The sequence below is a fragment of the Rhinolophus ferrumequinum genome, chromosome X (genome assembly GCF_004115265.2).
Source record: "Rhinolophus ferrumequinum isolate MPI-CBG mRhiFer1 chromosome X, mRhiFer1_v1.p, whole genome shotgun sequence".
Taxonomy (NCBI): Eukaryota; Metazoa; Chordata; class Mammalia; order Chiroptera; family Rhinolophidae; genus Rhinolophus; species Rhinolophus ferrumequinum.
In genome coordinates, this window is record NC_046284.1 from 8,555,137 (window position 1) to 8,582,717 (window position 27,581).

Genomic DNA, 27,581 nt, shown 5'->3' on the forward strand with positions numbered 1-27,581 from the left:
CACCAATTAGGGAAATCTTCCCTGAAAGTGGCTTCTATTTTTGGTTGATGTAAAATGTAGTTTGATCCAGACTTAATACTAGGAATAGATGAATTACTAGAAGCACTTCAGAATTGAGGTTTGAGGTCTCTAGGTTCATTGTCTTTCTAACTTGCAGACACTCACTTGTTATAAAGTTATTTCTCAAAACTTCAGTGCTTAGAGGAGAACATTATGGGTTTTCCTCGGTAGAAGATCTGTTCACTAGTTTAAAGAGTAAGTTGTGTTAGTTTCCTGGACATAGATGGTATTGGGTTTCCATATGCTAAAAGAGTAGTTAATTTGAGGCCGTGAACTAACCACTATGATAAGATAAGGCCTTATGGTATGTGAGGGCATGCAGAAAGGATCAAGGCATAGTTCATTTCTTCAGAGTTTTCAGTCAACTGTGAGGTTTACAGGCTTAGACATATCTGATACAATTTGAGTGAAAGATGAAGGATGACCAACATGATAAATTTTACTTGGTGAAAGGGGCGGGTATCAGATGGGCTCCATGGTGGAAGTGCCCCTGAGGATGTTGACGACCTCTACAGGAAAAGAAAGGGGTTTGGTTAGAGACAGCAATGGGAACGGAGATATAAAAGTGCAGAGAATGGTTGGGTTTTAAATGATACTCCAGGAGTTTTGACATGATTATTTAGGCAATGGAGAGAAATTTATAGTTTTTGAGTAACAAGGATGACCCAACCAGATCTTTAATGTATCACGTTTTTTTCTGGCAGCAGAATGGAAGAAAGACTCAAGCTGAGGAGGGCAGTTTAGAGGGCTTTTGTTATAACTGAGATGAGAAATTGAGAGTTAACCACAGAAGTGGAGGTGATGTGATGAAAATGAGAAATATTTTGGTGGTAAAATAGATAAAACTTGGTCATGGATGGATCACAAATGAAGGAGAAAACATCAAGAATAACGGCCATGCTTCTGACTTGGTGCCTACGTAGGTGGTAATACATGCACTTGAACTCTGCTATGCAAAAGAAGGAAGCCAGATTGGGAGGATGAGGGAAGCCAGAGGTCAGTCTGGGCACTTTTCTTTGGAGGATTTGTGGAAATTTCCCCTGGGTAGCATGACCTACAGTGTTGGATTTTGGGAGAAAGTTCTGGGTTGGGAACATACAGGAGCTGCCTTGGGATGGCAGCACCTTTCCTCCTTTGCATTGGCCTGGCCGGATGGTAAGGCCACAATCTTGATGGGCCCATTGAGTGTAGACTCAGATTCTACCTTCGAACCTACTCATGAACATGGATGGGCAAGCCGCTAACTAATGCTGGACCTCATGACATGATTGCTTTTTTTTTTTTTTGCCTTTGAAGTTGACTGGGTAAATCAGGCTCTCTGTCTAGGCTGGCTCTTTGAGGGCCCATGATGCAACCCAGGCCCCATTGGAACACATCTGTACTGTATAATGAGCTGTCTTATGATGAGATTCTCCTGTTTTTGTTTAACCAACTTGAAACAACCCCCTCCCCCGCAAAGTCAACCATTTAATGGATTCTCTTTAGCTCTAAAATGAATAGGTTTGGACTAGATGATCTCTGAGGTACTCTTCAGCTCAGCTTGGCTCTGATTTGGAAAATTTTCATCAGGCAACATCAACCAGAGACAGCTTTCCACCTCACTTAGATTATACAGATACCGTTGTGTTTTTATGTTGGCCACAGAAGAAGGAAATGTCACGTGCATTGATTATTAGTCAAGAGCCTGTGGCGTCAGAAGGGTTTTGGGATGGCCTTGTAACATTTTTATGCCTTGATTTCCCAGGCTTATGTCACATCAGTAGGATCTAAAGGTTCATCAGCACTAGGTGAGTTCAGATCAGAGTGTGGCTTTGTCCTCTCTACATCTACTAAGCTTTTGAACATTTTAATAATTCTATTAATATAAGCTATTTCTATACATATTTATTGAAGGCTTTCTACTTACTAATAGATCTAGTAAATTCTACTTAATACCAAATACAATAATAATAGCTAATATTTGAGAGATTACTGTGTGTCAGATACTATGCTAATCCCTTTATATATTCTGACCAATTTAATCCTCAGATTGACCCACTGCAGTGAAGTCTGCTGTTATCTCCATTTTACAGATGAGGAAACTGAGGCACAGAGCTGTCAAGGCTGTTGCCCAAGGTGTGTCTACTATTGGCTGGCAGAGCTGGGACATGCACTCAGGCTGTTTGGCTCCACAGCTGGTCACCTCATACTGGTCACACATGAGTACTGATATCCTCATGTGTGGTCTTGGAATAGCTTTGGACCAGAGTTGGGAAGCCTCAGGCTCCAGTTTTTGATGTGACACCAGCAGTGTCACCTTCAGCAAGGAACTTGCGCTGCTTCTTAGAAACTGTGGCCTGAGAGCAGTGTGCCTCTTGTTCTAAGGCTATCATGAGACCCCAAGCCTCCTGGCACATCATGATGGTACTTTTTGTCCACGGTGGCTTTGTTTCCATCATGTCATCCACCTTATCCTGTTGGGGGGTTGAGAAATTAGGTATGATACCTTCATTTTACATATGGGGGACAGGTCACTCCTATGAGGCCAAGTGAATGCTCTGTGACCCCCATCAGTGAGTGACGGAACTGTGATGAAACATCATATCTTCTGGCTCCAGGGTGATTTCCTTTTCTGCTACCAAATGATTAGGTGCCGGGGCCTGCAGGTTCCTACCTGATCAGTCATCTTATTGCTGAGGTCCCAGGGTACTTACTCCCTTGCAGAGCTGAACGCTAAGGTCAGTACCTGGAGACAACTACTGCATTTTATTGAGATATAATTCATATAACACAAAATTCACCATTTTAAAGCCTGCAATTCAGTGGTTCTTTGTATACTCACTAGGTTGTGCGCCCATCACTCCTATCTAACTCTAGAATATTTCTATCACCCCCAAAACAAACTCTGTACTCATTCGCAGTCACTTTTCATACCCCCAACCCCTGACACCCGCTCCATTTCTCTTCTGCTAAGGAGTTCCCTGTCTCTCAGCTCTGACTTCTGTGGAAACGTTTAAGCATCTTTGGGATTTCCTCTGAACAGCCATTATAGATATGTACCTTTCTATGTATAAAGGAAGAATGAACCTGTCCTTTTGGTAAACGAGGTGAGTTACACAATTTGTAAAAAAAAAAAAAAAAAAAAAATCCTCCCACCTTTAAAATCAAGCTACTTGCCATGTACACAGGACATGTAGATGCTTCCTCTAACTATGTAAAAATACTTTTAGCCATGGCACCTATATCTAAATCCTTCTGTTTTTTACCAAGTTTTCCTTTAAATAGCAGGTAACTGGAATGAGGTGTGCCCTGTGAATACTTAAAATTAACTGCCTGGGTTGGACACTGCAAATGTAATGATGGTAGTGGCTGTTTTGGACTGGAAATGCTGATCCCTGGCTTCTGGTGAACTACTTGCTGCCTTTGCATCATTACTAGCCTCCCTGGGAGTGCTTTAAATTTATTCATGAAACTAGTGGGAGCTCAGGTGGCAATAGCTAACTCTATTTAGTAATCAGAATAAGAGGAAAGCCATTTTCATGTTCCCTTGCAATGCTGCAGTGCTTAGCTAACCCAGAGGATATTAATTACTCAGCATGCTCTGAGGTGTAAAAGCATAAATTTATCAAGACGAATGTGTTCAAATCTAGATTGAGGCAACAAGAGGTAATTTAAAACAGGGTAAAAATTCAGGGAAATTGGGGACTAGCATAATTTAGCATTTTTGGTGGGAAAGCGAGACCAACTTGTTTGTGTTAAGAGAGAGAAATTATTTGCAGCAGAGACATTTGTAAAATTGACCATGCATGCCAGTGAGTTTGTTGAATAGATTTCCCACAAGCGGTGTTCAGGAATGTTTCAATGGCAGGCAGGGAATTCCTGCAGCATGGAGGTACGAAGTTATTTTTCCGACCTGCAGGTTTTCCTTTTGTTACTGATGCCCTAGTGGCCCCTGATAGAGGGCAGGGAAAACACATGGCTTTTGTAAGCAGGCCCATCAGGTGAGATTTTTATCATATTAAGGTGCAGCATCTTTATTCCATGGCTCATTTCAGATTAAATCAAGCTGTGTCCCTGCCCTGCCATCATCAGTAGGCTCAATCTATTGGGGATGAGTTTAGTCTTATTCTCTGATCCCAAGTGATCAGGGGCTTATACCACAGTCCTAGTTATTTGGTCATGATTTGACCCCTGAGGTCTGATTTTATTCTGGCCCATCTTCTAGTAGATCCTCCCTGCATTTAACCGTCTCACTGTTGACCAGGTTTGTTTCCTTTTTGATAAATACGAGGTGTGATTAAAAGATACGGTGAATGTTTAAATAAAAAAATATTATTACAGTAAAAGACACATTGCCATTAATCCCCCTCAAAATACTCCCCCTCACTTTGAACACATGTATCCCATCTTTCTGGCCACTTTCTGAAGCAGTTCTGGAAGTCCTCTTTCGTGAGAGTCTTTACTTCATCCTCCATCATGACAATCCTCTGTGTCACACATCGCTTCTGGTATATGGCAATTTCTATCAAATAAAAACATTAGTGTGTCCTCATCCACCTTATTCACTGGATCTGGCACTGTACGACTTCTGGCTCTTCCCCAAAGTCAAAATGACCATGAAAGGAAAACATTTTGAATCAATTCAGGACATCGAGGCAGCCACGGCAGTGCAACTAAAGGCACTCACAAAAGAGGACTTCCAGAACTGCTTCAGAACTTGGCAAGAATGATGGGAAAAGTGTGTTCGAAGCGAGGGGGGGTATTTTGAGGGGGATTAATGGCAACGTGTCTTTTACTGTAATACATTTTTATTTAAACATTCATCGTATTCTCTGATCACACCTCGTAGTTCCATTCCTTTGGAGTTGTGGTGTAGACGCAGGTGCTAGCCCTGCTGCCAGGCAGATGGGTGGTGTGCTGGCTGTCTTGAACAAACTTAGGTATGACATAGGTGTTTTTAGAAGCTCTATTCAGATAGAAAAAGAGAAAATCCTGCGACGACACATCTATGATTTACCAGTCTCAGGTGTCCCTTGCGTTCTTATTCATCCACCGAGAAGGGTCAAGAGTTAAACATTTGAAAACAAAGGCAGTTTAAGTGAGTATTGATTCATTTAGGATTTGTGCTGAACCCTTTTCAAAAAAATCCCTGAAAGCTGTTTATATGTACTAAGGAAAAAGGCAGACAAGAAACCATCCTTGGAGGGCCAGGGGATAGATACAACTGCGCACTTGAGAGGCCCCTATTTCCCTGGCTGAGTTGTGACGGTGCCTCTGAAATCTTCAGCAGCCAGGGGACTGGGCTGCCTCTGCAATTGTTTATCCAGCAGTAGGGAGCAGACACGTAGACACGTTCTTCTGCAGAGATGAGTTTGCTCTTGGCATGAAACCCAAATGGATTTGTCACAAAGTGACAAATATCAGATACCATGTACTGTAATACCATGTAATTCAGTGGGAACACATCGGACGTACTCTCGCAGCATGGAGACAAGAGTTTGGATAGTCACCATGAATATACCTTTAGGGAGTACCTCCGTGCTGCCAGGCCTGTGTTTGGCGTTGGCATGGAGACGACCAAGTCCTGGTCTCTGCTTCAAGCAGCTCAGGGTCTAGAGCGACACTGGCCTAGGGGAGCTTTCTGTGACGATGGAAGTGTTCCCTGCTCCGCTGTCAAACACAGTAGCTCTATGGAGCACTTGGAATGTGGTTAGTGTGACTAAGGCACTGAATTGACAATAGTTGATTGAATTTTCATTAGTTTTAATTTACACAGCCACATGTGGCAAGGGATGGCCATGTTGGACAGGGCAGGCCTAGAGGGAGGTGAAACGTAAACACCTAACTGGAATAGACAAGCTTTGAGGATGAACTAAGTGGAACGGGTGGGAGAGCAGAGGAGGAAGTGAGTCATTCATCAGATCTAAACAAGGGGCACATCACCTGGAATCTCTCTTGGATCAGACATTTCAGTCAAGACTTTGGCAGGTGCTGAGTCCTAGCCAGTGCATGGTGCAATGTGGAATTGTCCAACAATGGCCTGCTGTGCCTTGTTTTACAGCCCCCATAAAAATGCACCCTTCGCCTTAGAAGCCAGTCACGGTGGGTTAGGTTGCCATCTGAGGTCAAGTTTATGTTCCCTTCCAAACAGACAAACTCCACTTCAGGACAAACACAGGCTGATGAGGTGTCTGTGGGTAGAACTGGTGATATCCTTACTACTCACGGACACCCACAAGGCCATGTGTAACATTTCCAAAGTTCTGCTCTGTGAAAGGATGTTTTCAGACAGGGGTGACCAGCTCACTATGGGCTTCTTCCATTAAAAGAAATTCTTTGTGACCGTCTGCAGTGGAGTAAGGTAACTTTGAACACTGCCCCCTCCCCAGATACACAGTGATTTTGATGAGTTGGCTGCTTTCGAATGTGTGCCTGGTGCCAGAGGGTGAGTCAGCGTTGTGAACGCGGAGGATTGTTGTCGGCCTAAACCCAAACTGCGTTGTTTAGTTACAGATTGCATAGACCAGGTGTGGAATACATCTCTATTTGAGACCATTTGAGGTGTGGTATCTCTCATGAGAGTGTGTGTTTCCATCTTGATTTTAGCAGCTATGCTTGCTACAAAGAGTCTGTACTGGACTTCAGAGCTCAGGACGTATGAATGGTTTTGTCCACAGATGGTTTGGGTCTATTGAACCCAAGGTCAACAAGGGATTAATAAATACTGCAAAATTGTTCTATTGTTCTTACCTCTTTACATGATGATATATAACAGAATAGATCAGCAAACAGCGGAATGGCTGAGGCTAAAAACATTACTTGTGCAAGATGTTATTTGGAAGAACCTATTCTTCAAATTCTAGGGTGAGAAAGACAGGATAGAGTTTTGAAAGAATACCCAGTAGGGTGATTGGCTTATGATTTTGGAGGGGTTCATATAGAACTTTTAAATTATCACCATCATCATCATCATCATCACAAAAGAAAACATATACCTGATTAAAAACAAAAAAGGCAGAGAAGGATTTAAATTAATGGTAAAATGCTCCTTCTCCCTGACCCCTATTCTCATTCTCTAAACAGCCACTGTTACCAGTTTTCATGTGTAAGCTTCCAGGAAATTTTTGTGGATTTACTTATAGATACCCACACAAATGGAAAAAAAATACTTGTCTGCACCTTGCTTTCTTTATTTAATACTATATCTTGGAGACCTTTCCTATGTCAGTATATAGGCTTTTGCCATTTTTATTTTTTAAATAGACTTTATTTTGTATAGCAGTGTTAGGTATACAGCACTACGGAGCTGAAGGTACAGTTTTCTCATATACCTTCTGCCCCCAGACATGAGCAGTCGCCATTATTATTGACACTGGCCCCCCCACCGTGGTGCATTAATTATAATTGGTTAACCTATATTGATATGTCATTGTCACCCAAAGTCCGTAGTTTCCATTAGGGTTCACACTTGGGGTTGTTCATTCTATGGTTTTGGACAAATTTATAAGATTTTTTATAACGTATCTACCACCAGAGTATCATACAGCATAGTTTCAGCACCCGAAAAATCCTCTGGGCTCCATCTATGCATCTTTCCCCCCACGGCCTCTGGCAACCACTGATCTTTTTACTATTTCCATAATTTTGTCCTTCCAGCATGTTATATAGTAGGAATCAAACAGTAGGTCACTTTTACAATTTCTTTCACTTAGTAATAGGCATTGAAGTTTCCTCTATGTCTTTTCATGGCTTGATAGCTCATTTCTTTTTAGCACTGAAGAATATTCTATTCTATGGATTACCATAGTTTATCCATTCACCTACTGAAGGACATCTTGGTTGCTTCCAAGTTTTGGAAATTGTGAATAAAACTGCTATAACCATTCACGTGCAGGTTTTTATGTGGACATAAGTTTTCAACGCCTTTGTGTAAACAGCAAGGAGTGTGATTGCTGGCTTGTATGGAAATATGCTTACTTTTGTTGGAAACCACCAAACTGTTTTCCAAAGTGGCTGTACCATTTTGCATTCCCATCAGTAGTGAATGAGATTTCCTTTGGTTCCACATCCTTGTCAGCACTTGGTGCTGTCTGCGTTCCAGATTTTGGCCATTCTCATAGATGTGTAGTGGTATCTTGTTTTAATTTGCATTTCCCTGATGGCATATGATGTGGAATATGTTTTCCTATGCTTTTTTGCCATCTGTATATCGTCTTTGGTGAGGTGTCTGTTAAGGTCTTCCACCCTTTTTTTCTCTCGGTCAGCTGTTGTTTATGTGTATAACTTTAGAAACATTCTGATAAAGAGTATACTAACTCTGACTCAGATGGTTCATGTCTTTATTTTTCTTTATCTCCTTTTTTGTAGCATTCTTGATATATAATTGACATATAACATGGTATAAATTTAATGTGATGTAATTGTGTGACTTTACAGTGTGATGATTTGATACACGTACGCACTGTGAAATGACGATAATAAGATTAGTTAATACCTTCGCCAACTCACATAATTACCATTTGTGTGTGTGTGTGTGTGTGTGTGTGTTGAGAACATTTAAGATCTACCCTCTTAGAAATTTTCAGTTATACAATACAGTATTGTTAACTATAGTCACCATACTGTACATTAGATCCCCAGAACTTACTTACATTTAGTGAACCAATATTGATATACTATTAAAAACGAAAGCCATACTCTATTCAGATTTCCTTAGTTTTTATCTGAAGTCCTTTCTCTGTTCCAGGATCCAATCCAAGGTACCGTAGGACTTTCCGTCACTGTATCTCCTTAGGCTCTTCAGGCTGTGCCGGTTTCTTAGACTTTCTTTGTTTTTGACAACCTTGACAGTTTTGAGGAATACTGGTCAGATATTTTCTGGATGGCACTCCGTTGGAATGTGTCTGATGTTTTTCTCATGGTTATACTGGGGTTATGGGTTTTTGAGAGGAAGGCTACACATGTATAGAACCCTTCGCATCATATCGAGGGTATATACTAACGATGTTACTCATCACTGTTGATGCTAACCTTGATTGCTGGGGCAATGTAGTGGTGCGCAGATTTATCCAGTCTCTCCACCTCTTCACCTTCTCATGCTATAATCTTTGGAAGGAAGTCAAAACTTATGGAGTGGGGAGCTGTGCTTCACCTCCTTGAGGGAGAAATACCTATTGAAATTATTTTGAATTCTTCTCTTCTCACCCTTTTATGTATTTGTTCAATTATTCATTTGTGTCAACATGGACTCATTGATACTTATTTTATGCTTTGGGTTATTATCCAGTACTACTTCATTTTGTTGCTTACATTGTTCAAACTCTAGCCCTTGGGAACTATTTCAGTTAGTCATGTGCCCCTTTGACATATACACACCAATATCAATATTTTAAAAAGTACTTCCTGGTACTATAAAATGCTTCAAGCTCATCTTATATATTTCCTGTGCCTAATCCTAGAATCAACCATTTCTCCAAGGAGCTATGGTTCCTTTTATTGGACAATAGTATTTATAAACCAAGATCTGGGTGCTAGGTGTGCTCATTACTACTGGATTTTTATTGTTTCTAGACGCTCTCAGCTGACAGAGCAAGGGACTATATGTCTGCATACTAACCCATGTAATATACACGTCTATAAATATTTCTGTATGTAACCATGTCTGTGTATGTATGTGTGTATATACACACAGCATTTTTGTAAGATTATACACACATACAAACGTTGTGTGTGTGTGTCTGTGTGTATGTATGTATATAGCTATGATTCATACTGAGGTCTCCAACTCTAATCCATTGCACATGGATCATTCTAAGAGCCTTCTCTTACCTGTAACCTCCCTCTCCAACAGTGAGAAACCTGGCTTCTACAATCCATGATTCATTTACCTATTTGTTCAATTCCAGTGCACATGCATAGTTGTTTGCCTGAGACTTGGTAATGTGTATACCCCTGTGGGAAACTACATGCCCATCTACAGGGAATGATAGCTATCAAATTCCATAGGGAGAAGGGTTGGGCAGATGGCTCCACTTCTGAGGACAGATTCTCTTATGAAAAGCTTTTCCCCAGAGCCTTTTCAGTTATGTGTAATCAGTCAGAGCTACTAGTCTAGGTGTGGGTGCTGGGATTGAGGGGAAGGTACTCTGAATGGACAAAATGCAGAGCAGCCTTTGTGAGAGCTGAGATGGGGTGAAAGAACTTAGCCCATTATCAGTGGAGCTTTAGGCTCTGATAGTCCCTGTTGCAAAGGTCATGCATACCATGGAGAAAAATTTTTGTAAGATTGTACTTTGTGTTCCATACAGTTGAGCCTTCAAACTTCTAGTGCACTGAAGGATATATTTTGTTTTGTTGGTGGGGATAAATTGTTTGCAGAAGGATATCAACTCAATGTATCTTTGAGTGACTTCAACTGATTTCCTTTTGTGCTGTTACCTTCAAGATACTGTCTAAAGGGAAATGATCATTACAAGAGAGTATTTCAGTATTATTTTGTTTCATGCAAAGATAAATTTAAAAATCTTGTTTTTAATTTTTAGGATCCGGGGACTCTGATGATCTCTATCTGGGGGATGCATTGAAAGAAACTACCTCAGTAAAGCGTGAGTAGTAAATTAAATATTAAAAGTAAATGAGAGGATTAATATGCACCACCCACTCAGAATATATACTCAAGGAAAACAGCACGTGGCCTGTATTTCACTTGATCAGATAAAATATGGTTATTGTGAACTGCATTATAAAAAAGGAAATCCGAATGTTTAAAATCCTTTGTTACCTTTGTGGAGAATACCAGTGTGTTATAACTGATACAGCATTTTCTCCCGCTCAAGTCATAGCCAGTACTGGTGTAACATGCCAGCAGAGGCTTCCAACAACTGTCTTTCCCTCGTTCAAAAAGGGATACTTTGAAGTGAATAAGGGATTGGTTTCCCTTTTTAGATTTTTTAAATAATGGCTTTCCTTAAAATGGTGTCTACATGTAATCTCTACATGTAATGCTAAGCTTTGTCATTGGTTTCACTTTAAATTTTTTTGGAAAAAAAATCATTAAAAAAAGTATGACTGCTTTGAAAGTAAAGCTGAGATTTCCCTTGTTCCCTCCCCATCCTACTGACATCCACTCGCATCCCAAGAAGGAACTGCTGATTAGTTTTCTGTGCTGTTATATGCATCTGTAAACATAGTTTAGTGGGGGTTTTGTTTTATATAACATGTACAGGGATTTCTCATTTAGTTATATGTGTATTATTTCACAAGTTTTTGTTTTTCATGTTTAATATGTATGAAGAACCTGAGTGAATATATCTGTATTAGTTTCCCAGGGCTGCTGTAACAAAATACCACAAACTGGGTGGCTTAAAACCACAAAAATTCATTCTCTTACAGTTCTGAGGGCCAGATATTCCAAATCAAGGTATCGGCAGGACTGTGCTCCCACTGAAGGCCTGAGGGGCGGGAGAGTCTTGCCTCTTACAGCTTCTGGTGGTCCCGGCAGTCCTTTGCATTTCTTGGCTGGCCTCTGTAACACTCCACTCCCTGCCTCCATCTTCACATGGCCTTCTCTTTTGTGTGTGTGTTGTCTTCTCCTCTTCTAAGGGCACTTTTTTTTTAATTTAGAACCCACCTGAATAATCCTGAGTGATTTCAAGATCCTAAATTACATCTGTAAAGACCCTTTCTCCAAATAAAGTCACATTCACGGGTTCTGGGAATTCAGAATTGGCTATCTCAGACCTGTGCTTCATGGAGCTGACATTCCAGTGGTGTGGCTTAGCCCAGGGCCAATGATGCCTTTTCCTTATTGACAGACATGTGGTTTGTTTCCGTTTTGCAATTACAAATAGGGCTTCAGTGAACAATCCTTGTCTATATCCTTTGTGCCCAAGTACAATGAACCTATGAGGCAAAAGGGTTTGTGTATTTTATATTTTAATAGATGCTGCGAAATTATTTCCAAAATGAATGTACCATTATGTACTCCTACAATGCTGTTCTAAGAGTACATTTCATGCCAGACCCATACCACCACCAGATTTTACCAATCAAAAACATTTTATAAATATGATGGACAACTTATCTTATTGCTTATTTTACATTTCCCTTATTATACTAAGATGGAGCACCATTTCATATATTTATTGGCTATTTGCATTTTCTTCTTTGGTGAATTGTCAGTTCATATCCTTTCTCCATTTTTCTTTTCTTTTTCTTTTTTATGGGTTTATGGGATCCCTTTGTATATTCTGGATTGAGAAAGGCAGGAGCTCTGGAGCCAGACTTCCTTTGTCTGAATTCTGCCTGCCTCTGCCACTAATAACTGTCACGTTAGGTGAGTCATCTGACTTCTCTGCTCCTCAGTTTCCTCATCTGTTACATGACGTTAATAATAAGCCCTACCTCCTAGGATGATTGTAAGGATTAGGTGAGCAGGCCCATGTGAAGCACTCAGCACAGGACTTGGTACAAGGTCAGTGCTCAGTAAACGTAGGTCATTATTGTTCTTTTTTTTAAAATTTTTTTGGGGGAAGGGGAACAGGACTTTATTGGGGAACAGTGTGTACTTCTAGGACTTTTTTCCAAGTCAAGTTGTTGTCCTTTCAATCTTAGTTGTGGAGGGTGCCGTTCAGCTTCAAGTTGTTGTCCTTTCAGTCTTAGTTGTGGAGGGCGCAGCTCAGCTCCAGGTCCAGTTGCCGTTGCTAGTTGCAGGGGGCGCAGCCCACCATCCCTTGCGGGAGTCAAACTGGCAACCTTGTGGTTGAGAGGATGCGCTCCAACCAACTGAGCCATCCGGGAGCTCAGCGGCAGCTCAGCTCAAAGTGCTGTGTTCAATTTTAGTTGCAGGGGGCGCTACCCACCATCCCTTGCGGGACTCGAGGAATTGAACTGGCAACTTTGTGGTTAAGAGCCCACTGGCCCATGTGGAAATTGAACCGTTAGCCTTCGGAGTTAGGAGCATGGAGCTCTAACTGCCTGAGCCACCGGGCCGGCCCAGTCATTATTGTTCTTGAACTGGTTTGATTGGAAGGACTGGATCTCTAGTGTAAAAGTCAAACATACATGAGGAATGCTCACCTATTTAAATCGATCAACAGACTAAATGCGATTCCTGTCAAAATCTCAGCTGGAATTTTGCAGAAATGGACTAACTGATCCTAAAATTCATATGGAAATTCAAGGGACCCAGAATAACCCAAAAAATCTTGCAAAAGAAGTAAAAGAGGACTCACACTTTTCAATGTCATGTCAGAACTTGCTATAAATCTGCAATAATCAAGATGGTGTGGTACTGGTATAAAGATTGGTATGGAGCTCAATGGGATAGAATTGAGAACCTATAAATAAACCCTTGTATCTATGGCCAGTTGACTTTTGACAAAGGTGCCAAGACCATTTGATGGGGGGGAAGGAATAGTCTCTTTAATAAATGATGATGGGAGAACTGGATAGCCACATGCAAAAGAATGAAGTTGGACCCGTGCCTTGTACCTTTTACAAAAACTAATTCAAAATGAATCATATACCTAAAACTATAAATCTCTTAGAAGTTCATTTTTGTGTATGATGTGAGGCAAGATCTTAGGGTCTTTGCTGAGCACGCACACAGTCCTATACAGCAGGTGGCCTTTTAGATTGCTAGGGAAACAAATACACTTAATTTATTAGCAGTGATGGTTTTAATGAAATCGTTTCACATCTCCAAAAATAAACATGACCACAAGCCAAATGAAACAAATTTGTTAAGTAAAAACAGACCCCCAGTTAGTAAATTTGTTAATTTCCTGAAGGAGGACTTTAAATATTTACACGTACGTCACCTTTTCAGTCATGTGCTTGATCATCTGATCTTACTTATCAACACCCATCAGGCAGTGTGTCTGGGACCCATAGGACTACCAGCACATGGTGTCTTTGGTTGAATGACATCCTTCAAGACCATATCACCCCGTCATCCTTGTTTTTCTATTTTAGTGTACATTTCATGCAACTGAAGTTTCAAACAGATAGGCCTGTCCATCTCTCCTTGGCTCATTTATTTTTCTGGTAGAGAATGTTCTTCTTTGTATATTGAACATTTCTCCTTTAGAGAATCCCTGAACCACCTGGGTCAGGGTATTGTAATGGATGAATGACCTTCATTCATCCCTTCAACAATATTTATTGAGTGCCTTCTTGCTGCCACACTATTCCAGGTGCTGGGCATACCATGTGGCCTAAGTCAGTGAATTCGTGAAGTCGTTTTCTCTGGAAGGACACAGTATGTAAAATGATTTCAGATATTAATGAGTACTCTGGAGAAACTACAACACGGTGATGGGGTAGGGGAGGCCCAAGGATGTGGGAAGGGGCGACTACTTGAGATAAACTGATAAAGTCCTCTCTGGTGAAAGGTGATATGCAAGGGAAAGACCTTTCAAGGCCAAGAGATTAGGTATAACAGCCCTGTGGCAGAAAAGAACTGGGTTGGCTCTAGGGCCTGCAAGGTGGCCTGTGTGGCTAGAAGCGTGTAGAATGTTGGAGACAAGACGAGTTGGCAGGGGCTGGATCATATAGGGTCTCATAATGTGTGGTGACACTTTATTCTAAGTGCAAGAGGAAGCTCCTAGAGTATTTTTAAAAACAGCTTTATTGAGATATAACTCACATACCATACAATTGACTCATTTATACAATTCAGTGGTTGTTAGTATATTCAGAAGATTGTGGAGCCATCATTACAGTGAATTTTAGAACATTTCTGTCACCTCAGAAAGCAACACTGTCATTTACTTATCAATCCCTCATCCCCTGATTCTTCCTGTCCCCCCAGCCCCTGGCACCCACTGATCTCTTTATTGTCTCTGTCGATTTCCCTATTCTGGTCATTTTCTATCAATGGAGGCATAATATGTGCACTTTGTTTGTCTTCTTTCACTTAGCATAATATTTTCAAGGTTCATCCATGTTGTTTTCAGAATTTTGCTCCTCCCTCTCTCCTTTCACTCTCTCCTTCCCTCTGTCTCTCCATGTCTTTTCTCCTCTCCTCCCCACCTCCATCCTCTCCTTTTACTCTATGTGTAATCATCTCACAGGGGAACACACTTCTGATCTTGCCAAATAAAGCTTTTCGCTAGTGTCCCCATTTTCTCGGAATGCCATAGGTGTTATCATTAAGCCACACCCCAGGGAACCTGACTAGTTCTATTTACTGTTTTGTTGAAGCACATATTATAAAGAATCAACAATGTTGTGAAGATTGTGTGGGGTGCCAGATGGGCACTGGACTTATCAGGGAGATCACTTCATGAACTGTATAGGTGCCTGACCACTGCATTGTACACCTGAAGCTGAAGTTGAATAATATCGAATGTCAACTATAATTAATTACATATACATATATGTATATATATAGTGCCAAAAATATATACACATTTTAAGAAAGGAAAAAACTATTAAAATTGTAATCCTCATTATATACCGATAACAAAAGATGAATACAGGTCACATTTGACTTCTGACATTACAAGAGGTGCTCAAAGTGGTTACCATCAGCGTCCGGACACTTCTGATTACGGTGAATTACTTCTTGAGCAACGCTGACCAAAGTGTCCACTGGAGTCAATGGGATTGTAACAGCTGTATGTGATGTCAGAGTGATAATATATTGGGGGTAGGGTTATCACTTTGTGAGGGGTGTAAATGTCTCATATTGCTCTATATACCTGAAACTAATAAAAATAAATAAATAAATCCAAAAAAAACGAAGCATCACTCCTGGTAGGAGTACCATATTGCTGGCACAGTGTGCTGAGCAGCAAGGAATCCTAAGTTTGTCATTTTGAGAAAGGCTTTACAGAAATAGGTTTCTTTATTTTAGGAGCTCACTGCTTTGCTGAAGTTGAGCTACTATTCTAATTCCTTGATAAGGAGCTAGACTTTCCTCATCTCAATTATGGATGATGATAAATCCCATTTAAAGGCTAATGACAAGAAAATTTGTAGTTAATAGTATCTTAAAAAGTGCACAAATGGAAGGTGAGGGGATTAGAAAGCACAAATTGGTAGCCACAATATTGCCACAGGGCTATGAAAGACAGTTTGGGGAATATAATCAATAAGGTTGTAAAGATTTTGTAGGGCGTCATATGGGCCCTTGTCTTATTAAGGAGACCTCTTCAGGGACCGTGTGGATGCCTGACCACTGCACTGTACACCTGAAGCTGGAGCTGAATAATATTGAATGTCGACTATAATTTAATATATATATGGTCACAGGATGTGGAGTACAGCATAGGGAATGCAGTCGATGGAATTGTAACAGTTATATACGATGTCAGAGGGGTAGTAGATTGGGGAAGGGGAGTTAAAACTTTGTGAGGGGCGTAAATGTCTAACTATTGCATTGTTTTGTACACATGACACTAATTAAAAAATCATATTGTAAAATAATATTTGAGAAAAAAGTGGACTATAAAATTGTATATATAAGATTATATTTTGCTAAGGAACTGTATACGTATACTCATATACATGGCAAATTGACCATAAATTCATATTCTGAATATTTTTTAAAAGTGCACAAATCCAAGCTCATTGCCTACATCATCGCAGGCTCAGGCTCTGCCAGAGCAACTGCTTCCACATGCATGGAAGGAGCGTCCTCTCGAAATGGCGCCTGCAGATCTGCAGCAAAACCAGACTTTGGAAACTGCGTAATAGGGCAGAACTCCCCAAAGCTATAATGATCAAGACTGTGGTACTGGCATAAGGATAGACATGTAGATCAATCAAACAGAATTGAGAGTGTGAAAGGAAACCCTTGCATCTATGGTCAGTAGAGTTTTTTTAAGCTGGAAAAGCAAATATTTTTTTACACAAGACCTGTTTGAGTCATACAGATTTTAAGTTAATATTATTATGTAAGTAGCAATTGCTCTTCTGAAAGTTGCTCAAATACTGGCTTCAGTAACATAATTTCTCTTTCCTACCTATACACATCACCATAATATAGGTATACCCAGAGGGCCTCATTTGGACAGGTAAACTCTCCTTCTTCATTTTACAGGTACAAAGTCAAATGGAAATTATAGACATAAAATCATCTCTAGACTGATGACCTGGATTAAAGAAATATATATAATGACGAAAGGTTATCACATGTGGTTCTCTTGCCATAAAATCTGTCCACTGGTGTGGTCTTCATATTGAGGTGTGTGCATTAGGCGTACCCAAAGCCTTACCAAAGAGTAAGTAAACACAATCGTTCCAAGGGAAAGACTTTCCATATTTGCAACTTCCATATACGTATACTTTTTGCTAAAATTGAATTGTGGTGGAATGCACATGCAGTTGTGGTGATGGTCTCCTTTCCCACCCCTTCCTCTTTGTAAAAGAAAAAATGTACTGAAGTGAAATTCACATAAAGTACAATTAGCCATTTTAAGACATTCATAATGTTATGCAGCTATCGCCTCTATCTAGTTCCAAAACATCTCCCTCACTAAAGTAAAATCCCTTTTCCATTAAGCAGTTAGTTTCTTGTCAGTTCCCCCTCCCCCTAGCCCTAGACAATCACCAGTCTACTTTCTGTATCAATTGATTTATCTATTCTGGATATTTCATGTAAATAGTATCAAAATGTGATCTTTTGTCTCTGGTTTCTTTCACATAGCATAAGGTTTTGGAGGTACATCTATGTGTACCTGTAGCATGGATCAAGTGCTTCATTCCTTTTTATGCTCACTGTATGGATAGACCCCGATTTGTTTATCCATTCGTCATGTAATGGACATTTGGCTGTTTCCACCTTTTGCTATTGTGAATACTGCTGTTATGAACATGTTCTTGTTTGAATACCTGTTTTTAATACTTTTGAGTATATACTTGGGAGTGGAATTGTAAGGTCTCCTGGTCATTCTATGTTTAACCTTTTGAGGGACTGCCAAACTGTTTTTCACAGTGGCTGAACCATTTTACATTTGTACCAACAATGTATGAGGATTCCAGTTTCTCCACATCCTGGCCAACTTATTTTCCTTCCCCCTCCCTCGAAACTTTGTACCTTTTGACTAACACCTCCCCATTCCCTCTCTCCCCAGACCCTGGTAACCACCATTCTACTCTCTGATTCTATGAATTTGACTATTTTAGATTCCTCATAAAAGTGGGACCATGCCATATCTGCCGTATGTCTAGCTTATTTCACTTAGTATAATGTCTTCCAGGTTCATCCATGTTGTCCAAAATGGCAGGATTTCCTTTTTTTTAAGGCTCAATAATATTCCATTGTATGTATTACCACATTTTCATTATCCATTCATCCAGCAATGGACACTTGCATTATTTCCTTATTGTTACTGTTGAGAGTAATGCTGCAACAAACATGGAAGTGCAGATATCTCTTCGAGATCCTGATTTCGTTTCTTTTGGACATACAACCAGAAGTGGGATTGTTGGATCAAATGGTACTTCTATTTTTCATTTTCTGAGGAACCTTCATACTGTTTTCCATAGTGGCTTCATCATTTTACATCCCCACCAACACTATACAAGGCCAAGGATTCCCGTTTCTCCACATCCTCATCAACACATGTTATCTTTTGTTTTTTTGATAATCTTAAACAGGTGTGAGGTGCTATTTCATTGTGGTTTTGACTTTCATTGGCCTGATGATTAGTGATATTGAGCATCTTTTCACATACCTGTTGGCCATATGTATGTTGTCTTTGGAGAAATGTCTCCTTAGGTTATTTGCCTATTTATTTATTTTTTAAAAATTTTATTGGGGAATGTTAGGGAACAGTGTGTTTCTCCAGGGCGCATCAGCTCCAAGTAAAGTCGTTGTCCTTCAATCTAGTTGTGGAGGGCGCAGCTCAGCTCAAGTCCAGTCGCCATGTTCAGTCTTAGTTGCGGGGGAGTGCAGCCCACCATCCCATGTGGGAATCGAACCGGCAGCCCTATTGTTCAGAGCTCGCGCTCTAACCAACTGAACCATCAGACTGCCCCAATTTGCCTATTTTTAAATCAGATTATTTGTTGTTTAGCTATTGAGTTGTAGGATACTCTTACATATTTTGGATATTAACCCCTTATCAGATACATGATTTGCAAATATTTTCTCTCATTTTGTGGGTTGCCTTTGCATTTTGTGGATCATTTCCTTTGTGTCCAGAGGATTTTTAGTTTGATGTAGTTCCACTTGTCTATTTTTCGCTTGTTTCGCCTGTTCTTTTGGTGTCATATCCAAGAAACCATTGCCAAGTCTAATGTTCAGGAAAGTTTTTTTCCTATGTTTTCTTCCAAGAGTTTTATGGTTCCAGTTTTATGTCTGTCTTTAATCTATTTTCTTCTTTTTTTAAAAAAAATTATATCATGTCATAGACTTTGTAGATGCCTGACCAATGTGCTATATAACTGAAGCTGATGTAGAATAATACTGAATGTCAATTATAAATATATAGGTATATATAGTCATGGGATGTGTAGTACAACATAGGGAAGATAGTTGATGGTATTGTAACAGCTATATAAGATGTCAGAGGGGTAGTAGATTGGGGGAGGGGTTATCACTTTATGAGGGGTATAAATGTCTAGCTATTACATTGCTTTGTACACCTGAAACTAATAAAAAAATAAATTGAAAAAAAATAAAACAGAAAAAAATTGTAACCATCCTAGTAGGTGTGAAGTGGAACCTCACTGTGGTTTTCGTTTGCATTTTGCTGATGACTTATGATGTTTTTATACATTTTGGATGATAGACCTTTATCAGAGATACGATTTACAAATATTTCCTCCCATTCTGTAGGTTGTTTTTTCGTATCTTGAAAATGTACTTAGATGTACAGAGGTTTTCAATTTTGATGAAGTTTATCTTTTTTCTTTTGTTGTTCATGCTTTTGGTGTCACCTCTAAAAATGTGTTGCCAAATCAGAGGTCATGAAAATTTACCCCTTTGTTTTTTTCTAAGAATTTTATGGTTTTAGTTCTTATATTCAGGTTTTTTTAATCCATTTTGAGGTAATTTTTGTATTTGGTGTGAGGTAGGCGTCCAACTTTATACTTTTTGCATGTGGCTATCCAGTTTTCCCAGCAAGATTTGCTAAAAAGACAGTTCTTTTCCCTATTGAATGGTCTTGGCATCCTGTTGAAAGTCAATTGACCAGAAATATGAGGGATTTGTGTGGATTCTCAGTTCTATAACATAGATCAATAAGTATGTTACTATGCCAGTGTCACACTGTTTTTATTACTGTAGGTTTGTAATTTTTGAAATTGGGTAGTGTGACTCCTCTGATTTTGTTCTTTTTCAAGATTATTTTGGCTGTTTAGGGCCCCTTGCAATTCCAAAACAATTTTAGGATTAGTAATCTTGGTTGTAGGTCCATACTTTTCATCACTTTGAATATTTCCTGCCAATCCCTTCTAGCTTGCAAAATTTCTGTTGAGAAATCAGCTGACAGTATTATGGGAGCTCCCTTGGAGATAACTCACTGCTTTTCTCTTGCTGCTTTTAAGATTCTCTCTTTGTCTTTAACCTTTGCCATTTTAATTATGATGTGTCTTGGTGTGGGCCTCTTTGGGTTCATCTTGTTTGGGACTCTCTGCACTTCCTGGACTTGTACATCTATTTCCTTTGCCAGGTTAGGGAAGTTTTCCATTATTATTTCTCAAATAGGTTTTCAATTTCACCCTCTCTCTCCTCTTCTTCTGGTACCCCTATAATGTGAATGTTGATATGCTTGATGTTGCCCCAGAGACCCCTTAAACTCTCCTCGTTTTTTTGGATTCTTTTTTCTTTGCCGTTCTGATTGGGTGTTTTCTGCTACCTTGTCTTCTAAATCACTTATTAGATCCTCTGCTTCCTCTAATGTTTCCATTCTGTATTCTTTATTTCTGACTGCTTCTTTTTTATGTTTTCTATCTCCATTTTTATGTTTCGTATCTCTTTGTTGAAGTTCTCCCTGAGATCATTGAGCATCCTTATAACCAGTGTTTGGAACTCTGTGTCTGGTAGATTGCTTGTCTCCATTTTGTTTAGTTCTTTTTCTGGAACTTTGTTCTGTTCTTTTATTTGGGACATATTTCTTTGTCTCCCCATTTTGGCTGCCTCCCTCTGCTTCTTTCTATGTATTAGTTAGGGCTGCTGTGCCTCCCTGTCTTAGTAGAGTGGCCTTATGTAGTAGGTGTCCTAGGGGACCCAGTGGTGCAGTCTCCCTGGTCACCAGAGCCCGGTGCTCCAGGTGTGTCCCTTGTGTGGGTTGTATGTACCCTCCTGTTGTTGAGCCTTTGTTGGTGTTTGAATATCAGTGGAAGTTATTGACTCTCAGGCTGATTGATTGTGAGGACTAGAGTCGAGGAACTATTATGCCAGGTCTGACCGTACAGAGCAGGGTTCACTTTAGCAGGGTTCTGGTGCCTGCCCAGTCTTCCCTTTGGTTGTTTTGTCCTTGGGGACAGCTGGGTGATGCTCTGGCTTGGTCTGAAGCTGGCCACCAGGTGTGCCAACCCTGGGGCCTCCTGGAAAGGACCCACTGCAGGCCACGTTTAGCTATATCCTGTGTTCTTCCCAGGATCACCTGGTCTGATCTACAGAGCAATCTGCAGATGGCTGCCACATGTACTGGGCGTAGAGGTTCCTTGAGAGACCAATCTTTGAATCGAGGGTGGCTGTTGCTAATGCTGGACTTAGGGCTGCTCAGCCAGAGGTACGGAACATGCCAGAGCCAGATGCTTCTTCTTTGGGTTGTGTGAACCTCTGAGAGATTTTACAAAAGTCTGTACTATGATCTAAGTCAGGTTGTTTGTACGGATAGCCACTGGAAGCGGCTTGGGTGTGCTTGAAAGTTGGGTGGGTTGGGGTCTCTAGGAATCACTAGGGTGGGGCAGATGAAAGGTGGTATCTAGTTTGATGGATACTCAGATGTGGCATCTTCCTGCATGCAGGGGGGGGCGGGCTCAACAAAGAAACAGTGGCTTCTACCAGCTTCTCCGTTTGGGAAAAAGCTGGCCCTCCAGCCTTTGCACTGAAGCCAGGCAAGTCAGTTCTTCCCTGTATGTCCCTGGCACATTTTGAGCTGCTGCCCGAGTGCTGGAGCTCAGAGTGACTGAGTCCGTCAGTGAGTAAATCCATACGTGGTCAAATTAAGAGGAGCTCCTGGGACTCCAGCAACCCTCTGTCTCACTCAGCCACAAACTCCTCTGGTTTTCACAACCAGAAGTTGGAGACTCTCTCCTCGGCACTGAAACCCTGGGCCAGGGAGCCTGGTATGGGGCTGGGACCCCTTGCTGCTCCAGGGGTTACCTCTACAGCTGAGATATTTCTCCTGATTTTTAATGGTCACACCTGGGAGTGGGACCAGTCTGTTTCATGTCTCTGCCCCTTCTACCAGTTTTGAGGTCTCTTCTTCTGTATGTCTGTAGTTGTAGGGCTTTGGTTCAGCTAGACTTCAGGTGATTCTCAGTGATGATTGTTCTGTAGTTCAGTTGTAATTGATGTGGTCCTGAGAGGAGGTGAGCATAGCATTCACTTACTCTCCCAGCTTGACCAGAAATCTATTCCAATTTGTATTTTTTAATCTCTTCATGTTCTTCAGCCAACTCCCAACTCCCCTCCCCTCTGGTAACAATTAGTTTCTTCTTTGTATCTATGAATCTGTTTCTGTTTTGTTTTTACTCCAGCTCTCTTAGGTTGCTATTTGCATACTATAGCTGTATCAATTCTTTTATTTTCAATTAATTTCTATTTTTAGGTTTTTTTTCTGAGTAGTCAATAGTTATTAAGTGATTGCTGTGTATTAACCGCAACCTGTTTCAACTCTGCCTTCCCCATTACTTAAATTTTCTTTCCCTCTAATACCTCCAATTGTAGTAACACGTATAGCATAATCTTCATGTTTTAAAAAACAAGCTATTGGAAAACTTGTGCACGCCATGCCGTGTAATTGATATGGAAGAAGTTCATGATTTTAAAGGAATAAGGTTGAGCCCACAGACTGAATATTTAGTGTAGTTACCACACTGATATAAAATATTTTCTTGGTATTATAACCACTTTCAGTTTATAAGACACTCCCATTCTCTACTGGGAGCATAACCTCCATCCATCCATGGACAGTAGTGTTTATGGTTATGCTGCCGGTTTGACAGTGGTGAAAACCAAGGCTTGAAGCTCCTAAGGGTCATTTTTAGGCTCTGGAACTCACTGAACCATGTGGTCATCTCCAGCAGATATGGGCTGAAGTCCCAGCTCCAGTAATCACCTAGGCACACGTAGGACCACATCCACCTCACCACCCACTGTCTGAAGAAATGTGAGCAGAACTCATCTCATTTAAACCTTCTTCCTACACCTCTTTGTCATCCTTCTCTAAGTGATTCTTCACAGGCCTTAGAGGGGCCTCAGGGACCAAGACAAGGGTACCCTACTCATAATGTGACTTCCCTGAGCCATGAAGTGGCTGCTATATTTTGTTACTAAACATGCTCCCCTTACTGTCCCCCTGCCCCTTTTAGAGAGATGGGACCGTGTCACCACCACAACCAAGAAGCCAGGAACGACCAGAGCTCCGGCAAAGCCTGCAGGTAACACACTGCTCTGAGGAGGGCAACGAGGAAAGACCCATGGAGCTCCCTCTGGAGTAGTAGGGTGTCCAGTTGAGCTACCCACAGTTTTAAGCCCTGTGTTGGCAATGCCAACCAAGACATTTACCAGAACACTGGGTTTAACTTAATAGAGTATGTAGCTGGCCAATCACTGTGACTTCTGTGGTTTTTTCTTTTCTTTTTTTTAAAGTCCTGCTTGAGAAAATTTTCAGAGAAACATGCATTTGGATTTTCTCCCCTTTCAACCATTTCACATTCCAAAATCAGGGAAGATGTCATTGTTTAGGTGTTATGAAACCCACCAAACATTTCTTTAGACAGAAGGAGCACTTTGGAATGGCATTTATTTTACAGTGTCATCTTTCAGTGAAGGATTTTGGAACTCAGTGCTTCTTTGTGCCTCTTTCTGGAGTTTTTTTAACCTTTGTCCCGATGGGCCATTTTACTATGCGGACATCTTCACTGATGGAAATAAAAACTTAGCCTTGGGGTGGGGGGATGAACTCACTGCTCCCGTCTGGTAACTTGTTTCTAGTATTTAGGAGCATGCTACCTTGTTTCCCTGAGAATATTATATTTTATCCCCTTATATCCCTTTATATATATCCCCTTATATTGTGTTAGATAAGACCCGGTCTTATATTATAATAAAATAAGACTGGGTCTTATGTTAAGTTTCACTCCAAAAGACGCATTAGAGCTGATGGTCCGGCTAGGTCTTATTTTCAGGGAAACAGGATACCATGTTCCTTGAAGAGGAGCTACCTTTCTTCTGAAGAGACAGTCTTGACCCAAGAGAGAGTTACTACTGCATTATGATTTGCCCTCGTGTCTTCACATTTGTACCCTCAAAGGGCTTTGTGTGTGTGTGACCATGCAGCCTCCCTCTTGATTGTCCAGGTTCTGGACTCTATGCAGCTGGGTTTGAATCTTGGGTTAGTATCTATAATCAGTGAGTATACTGTGGTCTGACTGCTGGCCTAAGCAAAATATATATATATAGGAGTGTACATTAATTTAAAATTGGTAATGTACTGCAAAGGCAGAAAGCAGTAACTTGCTGCATCCAATTTAAGTTGTTTTTGTTTGTTTGTTTGTTTGTTTTTGCCTTAACCCATTGATTGCACTGACAATCTGGGCTCATGGATGTTGTTGCTTTGCTTTTTTTGGGATCTTGTATCCACTTGTTAATCAGTTGGCTATTTCCTTTTTGGGGGGGGGCCCACTGACGGTAGTGGTTTTGATTTGGATGCTGCTTTTGGTGATCAAGATGGTGGCTGCAGGAAACTGGCGTGGCAGAGCTGGGGACATTCAAGGCACAGGAGAGCCTAAATCAGTGGTTCTGATCCTTTTTCGTCTCAGGATTCCCAAAATTATTGAGGATCTCAAGGGGTTTTGATTACATCTATCAATATTTCTCATTTCCCCCCATGGAGCTCCCTCTGGTGTAGTGTCCAAGTGCACTACCTGTAGTTTAACCATTTGACTTTCTCTTTTATGAAGCAAATGATTTTGACTTGGCTGATGCCTTGGATGATCAAAATGATCGAGATGGTGGCCACAGGAAACCGAGTACTGGAGGAGGAGGTAAGTTGTAGCTGTTTTGAAAGCACAGGCCACCTCTGTGGCTCCCTGGTTGGGTTGTAGCTCATTAACTACAACAGAGGCACTCCTGGCCTGGCAGAGCTGGGGTCATGCAACGCACAGGAGAACCTAAAACAGTCATTCTCAAACTTCTTTGTCTCAGGGTTCCCCAAATTATTGAGGATCTCAAGGGTTTTTGGCTGTGTGGGTCACATCTATCAAAACTTTCATCTTTGAACTTAAAACTGAAAAAAATAAGGTTTATTAAATAAAAATGAACAATAAACGCATACATGTTAACATAATAGCATATTTTAATGAGAAATAACTGCTTGGTAAGACAAAAACAGAATTTAGTGAGAAGCTATTTTTGTATATTTTTGCAAATTTCTACGCTATGTTAGTGGAAGAGCTAGACTCTGACATCTGCTTCTGGATTCAGTTGTTGTGACGTGTGTTAATGGTTGAAGTCTATGAAGGAAATCTGGCCTCATATAGATATGCAGCTGGGAAAGGGAGGAACATTTTAATAGACTTTTCAGATCATTGTGAACATTCTTTGATAAGACACTAAAAGCTCAATCCCTGGTTGTTTTCTTGTAGGTTAAACGCAGTGTAGAATGTGAAACTGTATCAATGAAATTCCCATACTTGATTTCATTAAACCCTACAGGACTCTATTGCACTTTTTTTTGAAAAGAAATTATCTTTATTATAAGGAACATATACAGCAAAACAGGGCTGGAAGGTGGTACAGGTGGAAGATACGGAAAAACTGTAACAAGCTGCCCAAACATGGCTTCCTGCTTTGGAAGCAAGTGATTTGTTTCTTCCCTCAGCTGTCTTTCCTGATTCAAGGAAGCCTGCTCCTTGCAGTGCTGGGCCCAGGGAGCCCCATTTTCCAATGTTCTTTTCCTGGGAGTTTGGGAAAGGTTGTATAGTTGTCAGGGTTTCAAGATATAGAAGATAATATGGAGAAGGGAAGGATAATACAGTCTTTTGTTCCAATGTCATCCCCAACCCCTTCCCTCAGTATTTATTGAGGTCAAAGAGTCAAACCCCATTGAATTGGGGCAACTTAGGCAGCAGTATGCTGAGCAATGAGGCTGCATTGATGTGGATGTGAGCAGCATCAAACTTGGTGTAGAAGTTGGCTAGGAAATAGGTGCTTCAGAAGCACCTTCAATGGAACTTTTACCCATTCGTGATTTTGTATATTGTACATTTGTCATTTGGAAAACTATTGGTGCCCTGAGGTCTTTTGAACTTCCAAATAATGCCCCATTTCATTATGCAGTACCCAAAATTCACATTTGTTAATATTACCACCCCTCTCATTAGAAAGAGTCTTTAAGTATTCAGAAGCTGTTAAGCTCACAGCGGTAGTTATAGACTTTTTTAAATTCTAATTTTTGTTTGAAATCTTAGCCATGACAACAAATACTGCCAGTGGTTTTAAGTGACAGCCTGATTTCATTCATTTTTCAGAGAGAACATAAGTGAAATATTCAAGCTGCCACAACCATAGTTTGCTCATCATTCATTTTTTTCCAGTAAAGGTGGTCTTACATGACAAGTAACAGCTCATACAACTCAGAACTCAAACAGTCACACAAATGCTCTTTTGAATCAACTGTAGTACTTTGGAGTGAAACAGAAATGCTTTAAGCATACTTTTGTTTCATAACACAGAATAGTAAAAGGTGTGTACTCAATAGTTGAATTTCAATAAAATTGATTACTCTTTTTCCTTGTGTTAGTTTTTTATTGCTGCATAACAAATGATCCCAAGCTTAGTGAGTTAAGACAACACACATTCATTATCTCACAATTTCCTTTGGTGGGGAGTTCAGGAAGAGCTAAGCTGAGTTTCCTGTTCAGGTCCTCATACAGTTGCAATCAAGTTGTCGACAAGGTCTGGGGTCTCATCTGGGGTTGGGTTTTCTACCAAGGTCACGTAGTTGTTGGCAGAGTACATTGCAGAGTCCTTGCAGTTGTGGAACTAATGGCTGTTTGCGTCTCCAAGAGCAGCAGGAAAGAGACGGGGAGGGTGGGAGACAAAAACTAAAGGTTGCTTCTAGGGTCTGAACTCGGGGAAGGTCTCAACCCCCCTTTTTTTTATTGGGAAAGGGGAACAGGATTTTATTGGGGAACAGTGTGTACTTCCAGGACTTTTTTCCAAGTCAAGTTGTTGTCCTTTCAATCTAGTTGTGGAGGGCACAGCTCATCTTCAGGTCCAGTTGCCGTTGCTAGTTGCAGGGGGCGCTGCCCACCATTCCTTGCGGGAATCGAACCAGCAACCTTGTGGTTGAGAGGACGCGCTCCAACCAACAACTGAGCCATCCGGGAGCTCAGCGGCAGCTCAGCTCAAG

At 40.7% G+C, this 27,581-nt stretch overlaps 1 protein-coding gene across 1 annotated transcript in view; it reads left to right on the forward strand.

The window, feature by feature from the left end:
- The window catches only part of CD99L2 (CD99 molecule like 2), an 82,215-nt gene that overhangs the window by 35,489 nt on the left and 19,145 nt on the right, over window positions 1–27,581 (forward strand). The window contains exons 2-4 of the mRNA XM_033111227.1: window positions 10,581–10,643; window positions 23,536–23,604; window positions 25,129–25,212. Coding sequence (XP_032967118.1) covers window positions 10,581–10,643; window positions 23,536–23,604; window positions 25,129–25,212 — 216 coding nt within the window. The remainder of the gene's footprint in view (window positions 1–10,580; window positions 10,644–23,535; window positions 23,605–25,128; window positions 25,213–27,581) is intronic.